At 40.6% G+C, this 12,806-nt stretch overlaps 1 protein-coding gene across 1 annotated transcript; it reads right to left on the reverse strand.

Annotated features, from left to right (window-relative positions):
* Positions 1-4,932: 4,932 nt before the first annotated feature.
* LOC117989722 (trypsin CFT-1-like) lies at positions 4,933-9,677 on the reverse strand. The gene is made up of 5 exons (XM_034977133.1): positions 9,629-9,677; positions 8,698-8,866; positions 7,947-8,208; positions 6,486-6,570; positions 4,933-5,141 (listed from the first exon to the last, which is right to left on the reverse strand). The coding sequence occupies exons 1-5, from the start codon at positions 9,675-9,677 to the stop codon at positions 4,933-4,935; spliced, it is 774 nt and encodes a 257-aa protein (XP_034833024.1).
* Positions 9,678-12,806: the final 3,129 nt, after the last annotated feature.

Here is a 12,806-nt window from a genome sequence, read left to right on the forward strand (position 1 = left end):
TAACGCTCCCAGCAGAAGATGCGCCGAAATAACCAGTTATATAAGTAATTGTGTGGAATAACCTAAAATTACATTTATTTTGTTAACAGTCGTGATTTAAAATAAAATACAAAACCCGGCTGTCCGGCCAAAAATGAACTAAAAAGTACAAAAAACTACATTTGTCAATGACGCTATACTGTGGCGACAAAATAATGTGGAATTGTACCCCCATATTGGATTAAAAAAAAATACTCAGTATCACTCGGGATGATGTAAGGATCCTAATGATACCCAATCCTGTTCAATCCAAATCTGTTTATAAGGCATTTAGAAACTGTGGTCGAAAAAAGAGACTCGCATATATCCATATCCATACTAATATTATAAATGCGAAAGTGTGTGTCTGTCTGTCTGTCTGCTAGTTTTTCACGGCCCAACCATCCAACCTATTTTGATGAAATTTTGTACAGAGTTAGCTTATATCCCGGGGAAGGACATAGGCTATTTTTATCCCGGAAAATCAAAGAGTTCCCATGGGAATTTTAAAAAACTAAATCCACGCGAACTAAGTCGCAGGCATCAGCTAGTATTACATAAACCCTAAAAACTTTACAATCCTTTTTTATGACAGTCGTGTAAAAAGGTCTCAGTTCAGCATAATGCTTTATGCCTTTGCACAAACACAGGATCTAGAGATCATACATTTTCAGCTACGGCCCTCAGATGGCGCCACGGAGTTCTACGAATGCTGCTACGTCCCTTTAGTGATACTATCAGCTGTATTAAAACGATAAGCTGACTGACTGACAGATCTATCAATGCGCAGCTCACATTACTGGACTGATCAGGTTGAAAGGCATGCAGATAGCTATAATGACGTGGACATCCGCTAAGAAAGGATTTTTGAAAATTCAATCCCTAAAGGGGTAAAACAGGGGGTTGAAATTTGTGTAGTCCACGCAGACCAAGTCGCGGCCGCAAGCTAGTCTACGATAAAACAGGAATTGATTCCTGTATATAGGAATAAGGAATTCCAGGAATAAGGATTCTTGGATTGGCAGAACTAAAATGAACTTAGCTACGAAAAGTTAGGGGCATGTGCCCCTGTGTGGTCGAATTCCCAACCCCCGGTAGGAGGCCGCTATCACCGCTATATTTAGGGTTCCGTACCCGAAGTGTGCCAACTGGACCCTATTAAAAACCACCTAATGAATCTTTAAATATTCTATAGTAATCCTACTGTGGAATATTTAAAGATTCATTTTGAAATTGTAGGGTACTATTGTTAGTCTTAATTGTAGTTTTTATTGTTAGTTGTAAGAACTATTGTATGTTTAACTTATTGAGTAGGTAATTAGTTTAATTGTTATAGATTTTAGGTACACAAAGAATGTCTTACTTTAAGCTATTCTATTGAGAAGTTCTAGTTAAGCATGTTGAGTTAGCCTGTAAGTGAGTATACATTGATAGTCCTAAGTTTATATAAGTCGTCATAATTAGTTTTCTTTGTATACCGTTGGCTTCCTATTAAATAAAATAAAATATTATAATCCTCCGCTGCCCGTCCGCCCGTCCGTCTGTCTGTCAGCGGGCTGTATTTCGTGAACCGTACCTAATAGGTAAAGAGTTAAAATTTTCACACAACGTGTGACCTATTATAATAAAAAATTCGAAATAGCCTAATTGGAAAAAATTCAAAAAAGTTATTTCCTATACCTACGTTGCTTGGTACGGAATCCTTCGTGCCCAAATCCTGCTTGCACTTGACCGATTTTCGTAGGTATTATAGCCAAATTCAAAATGTATTACGAAACGAAGTTATCAAGTTAACTTGAAACTAATACGTTAAGATGTTTCCCTTCAAAGTTGACAGCGGCGCAAGTCAGTGATCGAGCAGTGATATCGAGTTGCGACATTTGCCACTCGACCGGCGCGTTCTAGCCACTTGCTCCAGTTACTAGACTTGACTGACGTGTGTAGTTTGAACTTTGATGGATTTCGTCATCGCACGTGTTAGCGAATTTAATCTACGTAGGTAATTACCTACTTATTGCCAGCTTATTGGTATTCGATGACCTCCCTGGCGCAGTGCTGAGTTTCAAATTTCGTCCAAATCGGTTGAATGGATGGGCCGTGAAAGGCTAGCAGACAGACAGACACACTTTCGCATTTATAATATTAAGTATGGATTTTAATTTAGAAAATCGACATAAATCAACATTAATTACTATTTCCACATAATATGATGTTTATGATATAGGTAGGCAATGCAATGGTGCCCTAATTTTTACATTAAAAGTAAACAAAATTTTGCAATAATTATGGCTACACATCCAAAGTAATCGTCTTACCATACAGGCTTGCCGCTTTAATATGTTTAACTAGTTGTGTTGAAATACTTCACAAACTGGGACGAGCAGATTCCATTGTAATCATCATCATCATAATCAACCGAAAGGCGTCCACTGCTGGACATAGGTCTCTTGTAGGGACATCCACATAGTCACGGTCTTGCGCCGCCGCCATCCAGCGGCTCCTTGCGACTCGTTTGATGTCGGCTGTCCACCTAGCCTTCTTCTTCTTTCATCAGCGGGAGAATAGTTTCTTCTTTATCATTGCGACAGGGAAACGTATTCTCCCCGAGGCTTTCTACCGACGCTTTGGAAGACGTCTTCAAGCTACTGGATTGGAACGGACTTGGCATTGACTTCAACCCTGGCACAGTGGTGAGCGTTGTGGTCTTATTAGTGGAAAGTCCAGGGTTTGATTCCCGGCAGGGGAAGTTTGGAATTTTTTAATTTCTAAATTTTCTCTGGTCTGGACTGGTGGGAGGCTTCTCACGCCTTGGTGTGAACACCAATAAAAATGCAAGACATAGTGACTCGCGATAGAGCGACTCGGTCGCGACTCGCGATAGAGCGACTCGGTCGCGACTCGCGATAGAGCGACTCGGTCGCGACTCGCGATAGAGCGACTCGGTCGCGACTCGCGATAGAGCGACTCGGTCGCGACTCGCGACTCTTGCTCAACTCCGCGCAACGAGAGTGCCAGTGGCCCAAAGGTCATGCACTGGATTACTTTTTAAATTATTGAACATATTACACTAGCGGTTTTTGCCGTTGGAGATTCTTAACAATTTATAAGAATTTAACTCAAATCGCTGAATGGTAAATCATGTACCTACTCACTAGAAATTACCGCTGCGCCAGATCCTTCTTTCCACGCACATGCAAACTGAGGAACCAACTCCCATCGGCGGTGTTCCCACTAGATTACAACATGGGGTTATTCAAGGGGCGGACCACCAAAGTCCTGAAAGGCCGGCAATGCATCGGCAGTTCCTCTGGTGCCGCAAATGTTCATGGGCGGCGGTAATCACTTAACATCAGGTGACCCACCTGCTCGTTTGCTCACTATCTCTATTTTAAAAAAATGAAGCTGTATGCAATGCTGTATGTCATAAATAGATTCTTCCTCCTCATTTCGTGATAATAAGCCCCATATCGTCGGTCGTATGGGCAGCGTTTAATATGTACTTGTTTACCTTTTCTTCAAGATAAGGAAAAACGGACATCAATAGATAGCCCGACGATGGGTTGACGTGATGATGACGCTATAAGACCCATTACGCACGGTCGACTAGTCGCCTGTTACAAGTACTTAACGGTGACTGCTAGGCGGCTTGTATGCGTTCGTTGTTGCCACCCGACAACGGACCGTAAATAAACGAAGATTTCGTCAAAATTGGTTAAACTGTTGGGCCGTGAAAAGCTAGCAGACAGACAGACATACACACTTTCACATTTTCAATATTAAATTACGGATTATCCGGTGCATGTGCATACGTTATTAAGATACGTTATTAAGATTTCTTTTTGTAACCTGTCATTTGTGTTTCTGTGGTGCAATAAAGTATATACATACATACATACATACATACGTTCATTATAGCGTATACAACACTGCGAGTCCGGCAAATAACGGTCTGTTGTCCGGTGAACAACGGGCGTATACAAGCAGCCCTAGAATTTGTAATTTATATGGGACTAGCTTATGCTCGCGACTTCGTCCGCGTGAACTACACAAATTGCAAACCCCTATTTCACCCCCTTAGGGGTTGAATTATCAAAAACCCTTTCTTAGCGGATGCCTACGTCATAATAGCTATCTGCATGCTAAATTTCAGCCCGATCCGTCCAGTAGTTTGAGCTGTGCGTTGATAGATCAGTCAGTCAGTCAGTCAGTCAATCAGTCAGTCAGTCAGTCAGTCACCTTTTCCTTTTATATATTTAGATTCTCCGAAGTTGCGGCGACTGCGTGCGTATACTTACAGCGACTTCCATATTATTATAGTTTACAGATTCTAACGGTCGCCGTCGACCTAGTTGTCGGGCGACTAGTCGTCCGTGCGGAATGTTTCTAAACGCTTGCTAAAACCAGCGCTAGTGTACAAGCCGATGCTCGTCTGAATCGGATTAACTTTCACTCGCAAGTGAGCAGTGCAAGTCAAGTGTGGGTGCCGCCATTACGTCACTCGACAGGTTAGCGCCAAATCGTCAGATAAGAATGCCCGGTTTCCGGCACGGATTTGATTGCTAGCTCATTTGATATTTATTATGTGCTGTAAGATGGCTGTAAGTATCCAAATTCCAAACAAACGTAACAAAATAATCTATACTATATTTTATAATTTTTATATTGTTTTACCTACACTTCAAGGAAATTTCTAAAATAATTTAAAATACATATCAAAAATTGCGAACCGGCAGGAATCGAACCCGCGTCTAGAGCTGCATTTTAATATTGGCCTTTCAAAGTAGTTTTGATTACTGCAAAAAGGTGTCGCTACTAGATGGTAGATTCATCTGACGGTTCAAAAGCACTTTGTAAAAGTTCATTTAAATAAAAAAGTTTCAATTTTAATTTAGCTTCAGAATGTCTTTTAATTGTTTAAGAATTATTTCTGATCCAGGCGGTATATCGGGACACCCTCGCGAAGACGTTGGGCCAGCGCCCGTTCGCGCACTCGGTGCCCGAGAAGCTGCAGACGCCCACCACCACGCCGCGGAAGACGAGGCCTGTGCCCGAGTCGCCGAAGCACGCGGCACGCCCGCCGGCTTCCCAGTTGGCACACAGCATATTCGCAGTAATGGGAAATCCTGTTAGAAACAAATGAAATTATTTTATTTGGTAAAACTAGCGGACCCGCCCCGGTTTCGCTCGGGTGGAATTTGGAAAATCGAGATGAGGGTTAAATTTACAAAAATCCTGGAACACGTATTTCTTTATGTGTGACCGAAAATCCAAATAATAATTATTATCATGCAAATACCTTGAAAAATGGCGAAATTTTATACAAACTTTCATCCCCTATTTAACCCACTTAGGGTTGGAATTTCGAAAAATCCTTTCTTAGTGGATACCTACTCTTTACAAAACCAAGACCAGCGGTAGGCTGTGCGTTGGTATATACATGTCAGTAAGTCAGTTAGGACTTTGAATTTTATATATATTGATAACAATGACCTGTACGACCTCCCTGGTGCAGTGGTGAGCGCTGTGGTCTTATGGTGCTGACGGTCCAAAGGTGGGAACCGTGTACCAAGACATGCAACCAAGCGATTCGGGTTCGATGCCGCGTAGAAACTATAAACCGATCGGTTATCGGGTACGGGTTGAATGAAACTGCCATACCCAAGTGCCCCTTCCCACCATCATTTACCACCAGGTGAGATCGCAATCAAGGGATAACTTGTATTGGAATACCATGGGCAAAGCCTAAACCATCAGTATGCTAAAATGGTAGTGGGTGAGCCATTTTTTTTTTTTTTTTTTTTATTCAGATACAAGTTAGCCCTTGACTGCAATCTCACCTGATGGTAAGTGATGATGCAGTCTAAGATGATAGCGGGCTAACCTGGAAGGGATATGGCAGTTTTTATTAAACCCGTACCCCTTTGGTTTCTACACGGCATCGTACCGGAACGCTAAATCGCTTGGCGGCACGGCCTTGCCGGTAGGGTGGTAACTAGCCACGGCCGAAGCCTCCCACCAGACCAGACCAGAAATTTAGAAATTATAAAATTCCAAACCCCTGCCAGGAATCGAACGCGGGACCTCCCACTAATAAGACCACAGCGCTCACGACTGCGCCAGGGAGGTCGTCAAGAGGTCGTCATTCTTGTCGTATTAGCCAAAAAGTACCAATTAGGAAACCGAGTACTAGGAGTAGCACGTAAATACTAATCTGGTCTTATTTACAAGCAAAACGGTGCTAAACACTGCTAAACTCGAACGTAAAGTGTGTTCGATTACTGAATACAAGCCCAAATTCATTACCAAACAAAACGGCCTAAAACTGTAATAAAATTGAGTCCAAAGTTCCCGATTTCGATCAAAACGGTATAATTACAGCATAGTTTTGAAAGCTTTCTTTAAGTTTTGCTCCTTCTCTTTTCGTGCAATTACACCGTTTTGTTCGCCAGCTCCTCAAAGGGTAATACCTCCGAAGGCGCTTTGGCATCTGGCTTGATTGGTCGTCCTCAGGCCGACGTGGCGAAGTTGTTCTGAACTCACTTGAGCATGTTGCTAAAATTAAATAAAAAATATTATACACGTTGAAATTTTAATGGTTTTAAAGTCTACTATCTTAAGCAGTACTATAGACTACACTTGTGTGTTTTGGAGAACTAGGTACTTTTTTTGATAAAAAAAATCTTGACACAAACTCGAACCTGTGAGAAACATTAGTAGTTGTCTAGCATCACGTGACAATCGCGCTGTTCAAAGACAGAGCGATGCGGCGGGCTACTACTACTGGTTCGCGAATTTTTCCAAACAATAATTTCTCGATTCTATTTTTTTTATTTTAAGACTAGGGTCAATAGGCGAAATGGATAATATACTTAAGGTGATCCACTTATAACAAGATAAATCCAATGCATTCCTGTGGAGTGGGTGAAGCTAACATGTGAAGCTAACAGCAATTATATGTACAAATATGCACTAATTAACAGCTTTTAATTTTTACAACAGTTTTTTACCTAGATTTTGTTAAATTTGTATAACGCGAACTCGCCATCCTCACATAAACTTTAACAGTTTCCAGAGGATGGCGAACTGTTTATTTTAAAATGTATTAGTGAAATTTACGTGATCAATAAAAAAAAAAAAACACACACAGAGTGAAATGTTAAACAGAGATCAATGTAATATTAGCTCAGTTTCTTATTTATCTGTTTGCTAATTAGTTTGTACGCGACAGGTCGAGATGACAATCGGGGTATGAGGCGGGGGACGCTCCGCACACCCGCACGTCACGTCACGTTAGCACGGGGCTGCGTGGATGTGCAGGGCGTTCCCTCCCCGTTTGCCTTCTCGATCTGTCACATACTATACCTACGGTTGAGTAAAAACACGGAGAAGACTCAAAGGCTATGTAACAAAGCCAAAGTAATAAAGCTTAGCTTTATTGTATGTAATTAATTAGTTTAGCCTGTGGTCGTTCATACACGTACAGTCCTACCTTCAGTTTCACCTGACTAGATACAATTAGTATCATGTAGGAATATAGTAGGTATTTCGGCCTGAAAAGCGACGCTCTGAAGCTAGACGGAGGGAAGAGATTCAATTAAGTAGAGCCGCAAATCAAAATGAATTGATGAGATTGTTTCGTGAGTGCACGTATCTGATACGGCCATACTGACGCAGGTTTGTTCAATTTGGCCTCTCCATGTATTAGTGGAGGACAGTGGGACGTCGACTCTCGGTTTGACCCTGAATAGACGAAATGTCAAATGATATGGCGACGTAAGAACAAAGAAAAATAGGGATACCTTAGGGCTACCTGTGTCAAATGTACATTTGATGCCTGCCAGTGACATCGAAGCTTTGACGTTTTGTTAGCAGTTCCCTAACTGTCCTGAACTGTGACGTCATTGTAACTCCTCCTGTCCTCAACTTACACTGGTGACTCCCCATCCGATAGCAATGACGTCCGAGTTGTCCGGTATATTGATGTTAGCTTGAGCGATAGACCCGGCGCGCACTGACGCACTGCCGAGCTGGATGGCCGTGGACACTCGGATGATGCCGATGTCGTTGTCGTGAGTCCTCATGTTGTGCTGAGGATGGCCGATGAGGCGCGCCACGTTGTGCAGCCAGCCCCCGCTGCTGGAATTGGCTGAACCAACGCGAACCCGATATCTATTCGCGGTAGGATTGCGGCTGAAAAAAGGGAAAGTGCATGCAGAACCAATTTTTAGAGGGTCCCGTTCCAAATCTCATAATGGAAAAACGGGAAAAGTGCGAGTTAAACTTGGTGTCCGCACAGCCCAAGAGACAGGCAAGATTAACATTATGGTCATAATGTGAACGTGCCCTATGTCCGTTATCTGCGACCAAGGACGTGCGGTTTCTTTTCATATTAGCTCGTCTCCATCTACGTGGTATAAGTTATCACCGCTTTCACGGAAATCATCTATAGTTGAGCCATTAAAAACGTGCGAACTGAGTCATAAATCATTTTTATCATACCTCTGTTTCACACTGACAGGCTTTATGGAATTAGAACCTGATACTCTGGTGTTGTGTGTAACAGTAAAAAAGGATTTGTCGCTAGTCGATAACGACTTCTTTAGCATTCTCACCACCTTTATGGCTCAGTTCGCACGTTTGTAATGGCTCAACTATAGTAATGTAAAAAAATAGTCTTACAACCAACAGTGAGCCGCGGAGAGGATAGATCTGTTGTTGAGGATGGTGCCGCCGCATGCGTGCTGGAACCTGACGCCGTTGGACGTGATCTGGAGCCCCGTGGCGAACGGGTACGAGTTGATGCTGGCCAGCGAGCCCCCAATGATCCTCTCCTGCTGCCGAGGGAGCGCTGGAATGGTGCACAAAGGAGTTGGCGAACAAAACGCTTTGATTACACGAAATTTTTACAGGTGGAACAAAAAACTGAATTCTTTTTTACGGTTCCGTCCCCAAAGGGTAAAAATGGCGCCCTATTAATGTCACTCTGTTGCCTGTCTGTCTGTCTATTTTAACTATATAGCCATGCATTTGACTAAAAACACTCCAAATAATAAGTGATGGTGCAGCCTAAGGTGGACCGCGCTTGCCTAAAAATTGCTTATTCACTCCGTGTTGGTGGAGTGTGTTACTTGCTTTTCCTGCTTCTTTAGTAGTGGTAGGATTAAAGCAAACTAGTTTACGCCTGCGACATTGGCCGCGTGGACTACACAAATTTAAAACCCCTATTTCATCCCTTAGGGGTGGAATTTTCCAAAATCCTTGCGGATGTTTACGTCATAGTAGCTATTGCATGCCAAATTTCAACCCGATCTGCCAAGCTTGTAGTTCCTTATAGATACCTGTTTAGTTCTTTGTGATAAAGACATTGAGATATATATTACTTCATATGGACAGGACTATTGAACAAACAAAATGGCACCGACTCAGTGGTGCTTTACCACCAATGCAACCTCAGTGACGTCTGGATTTCAAACGGCTCGTTCAATAGTATCTAAGAGGTGGCGCTGATTTATTTGGTTCCAAAACCGTGAAAAATTTTGTTCGCTTGGGCATATCTTGTCATTTATATCGATGGATAAAGATGAATAAAAATGATATAAGTACAACTTACACGCAACAGTAGCAAGGCATATTGCCACCAAAATTATAATCGTCTTCATCGCGACGGTCGGTGTCAGTAATTAACTAAGCACTAAGTTGTTTTATGATTTCTCTTCTATTAATACCATAATTATCTAGTGATTCGATATTACCTCAGTCGATAAATTAGTAGGTATCTTGATGAATGAATTGATTGATTTGATGTGGTAATCATCAAATCAAAGTATTTGTATTAATGTATGTATTTTTGAAGTAAAACCTACTTTAGGCACGTTGGCGCGTCAGTGACTTGCTAATTTTTACACAAACAAAATTATATTCTAACTAACAGTTGCCCGCGACTTCGTCCGCGTAAAATTTCTGGTATCTCATGAGATCTGAAATTTTCCCGCTGCAAAAAGCCTCGCTTACCTACTCACTCAGTCTCACCTTAAGGCACGGAACCCAGAATTCCTAAATGCCAATTTTCATATCTCTAACTTCAAAAACATAGGATTTTCATATAACTTTTAAACCCCCATTTCATCCCTTAAGGGGGAGATTTAGTTAGATCCTTTCTGATTATCTGATACCTACCCCCTAGAAAGAACCTACGTTTTAAATTTCAAGTAAAAATAACAATAGTTAAAAGTAAAACTTTTCTATAAAAATGTTCCCCCCTATTTTACCACCCTTAAGGGGGGAATTTCCCAAATTGAATTATACAGATTTTTATTATTTAAAGCTAATAACCTAAATCTCGATTTTCACGTCCCTAACTTCTAAAACATACGACTTTCATACACCCTTCAACCTTTCAACCCCCATTTCACTCCCTTAGTCAGATCCTTTCTTATCTGATACCTACCCCCTAGAAAGAACCTATGTCACAGCCTATGTTTCAAATTTCAGGTAAAAATAACAATAGTTAAGTAGTAGTAATAGTATTAAATTTCAGAGCCATCTTTGAAAATTATATCGAACGTTGCCTGGAAACTTCCTTATTGGGAGACGCAGGGGCATACAATACCTACAAGATGAGTCCAGCTCGGCTCGTTTTATCTCTTACTTTTGAGTAATTAAAAATCATTCTCTTTTTTATGCCATAAGGTTAAATTTTGACTGTTATGATTTTGGGAGTGTTTCATCCAGCCCCAGTTATAATAAGAATTATTATTTCCTACATCCCATGCTCTTACAAAACATGGCGCTTCTGACATAAATGTAACTTTTGACGTGCACTAAATTAGGTGATAAAGGATGCTTAAAAGTAACGTAGTTAATAAACTCCAATTTATAATCCCAGAGTGTAAAGTCGGGAAATGTCTCGTCTCTACAAAACCAGGAGCGTTGACAACATAAGTTTTGACGTACCTACATTAAATAAGGCACATATACAGCGTGTTCAAAAAATTATAGCCTGTAAACTCAAAATTACACATAATCGTGACATAAAAAATTGCGGAATGTGTCTTTTACAAAACATGGTGCGTTGACAACACAAGTATAACATTTGACGTACTTTAAATTATGTGAAGGGTAAGAGAGTTCAAAACAATGTAGTACATAAACTGCCATTTATGATCTCAGTGTATAAAGTCGAAATGTCTCATCTCTTCTGCAAAATGAGGTGCGTTGACAAAATAAATCCATACTAATATTTTATCGATATCTATATATATATAAAAGGAAAAGGTAACTGACTGACTGATCTATCAACGCACAGCTCAAACTACTGGACGGATCGGGCTGAAATTTGACATGCAGATAGCTATTGTGACGTAGGCATCCGTTAAGAAAGGATTTTTGAAAATTCAACCCCCAAGGGGGTGAATTAAGGGTTTGAAATTTGTGTAGTCCACGTGGACGAAGTCGTGAGTAATTAAAAATTATAAACTAGATGATGTCAGCAATTTTATCCTCGTGGATGAAACTTAAAAATCTCGTGGGAACTCTTTAATTTTCCGGGATAAAAAGTAGCCTACGGGTGTAAGATAATTCTGTATCACATTTCAAAGGTATTAGTAAGTTAGGTATACTTAAAGAATTGTTCATGGGTTTACACATGCAATTTTTTTTATTCTTATCCAAAAACTTTCTAAAAGAATTTTAAAAGCGTTTAATCTACTTTAACGAAATTTGGTACAGAGCATAAGCTACTTTTTACTCAGCAGTAGCAAAAAAAAGGATGCTATGTTTTCAGGGTTCATCTTTAATGTGAGTTTCTTGATTTTATTGTAATTAATGGGGTAGAGTGATTATGGCCATATTTTTTTTTAATTTCGATATGGCGGCTCACAAAGAATTTGGATGTACTACTACGTATAGCTCATTTACAAATGCATTTTTTTTTTACTTTTTAGTTCGTTTTTGGCAGGGCAGACGTGTTTTTTTGCTTTTTTTAAATTACCATAGAGTTTAAAAAAAATAAAACCTCAATCCACGCGGATGAAGTTGTGGGCATAGGCTAGTAAGGCATATGATATATAGGGTGTTTAAAAAATTGTAGTCAATAAAATATGTCACTAAACTCCAATTTATAATCCCGGTGTATATAAAGTCGCGAAATGTGCCATACGTGTCATGAGTGTCACGTCATAAAGTCTTCGCAAGAGTGACGCTCCAGTTCGAACAGCGCAGACTTGCGACATGTAATAACTAATAAGATTATATTTGATTTTATCTATGTACTTTCATATGATTATGTGTAAAACACTGAATGGACTTAGTAGTATATACGCTGGGCACAGTTTGACATACAAAATTACAGTTATTTTTCTTGCCGATTCGATGCAACCTTTTTGTCAAATGGTCTTCATATTGACTTGTTGACACTATGTTGACAGATGTCTCAACTCTCATCACCACAGCTCATCACTAACTAGTTTAGTTCCGAGTTCCCTTGCATGATGCTCACTGCTGCTGTCAGCACCAAAATAGCGAAGATCTCGTGGGAACTCTCTGATTTTCCGGGACTAAAAGTAGCCTGTGCCCGTCTCCAGGATGCAAACTATCTCTGTATTGAAAAGATTCATTCGTTGATTTAGGTTTTAAAGAATCCCGTAGGAACTCTCTGATTTTCCGAGACCAAAAGTAGCCTAAGTCCTACCCCTGGATGCAAGCTATCTTCGTACCAAACGTCAAAATCGTTGGCTGTGAAAAGCTAGCAGATAGACAGACAGATGGATATTTTGCATTATTGTTGATAT

Source organism: Maniola hyperantus, chromosome 16 (assembly GCF_902806685.2).
Source record: "Maniola hyperantus chromosome 16, iAphHyp1.2, whole genome shotgun sequence".
NCBI classification, from domain to species: Eukaryota; Metazoa; Arthropoda; class Insecta; order Lepidoptera; family Nymphalidae; genus Maniola; species Maniola hyperantus.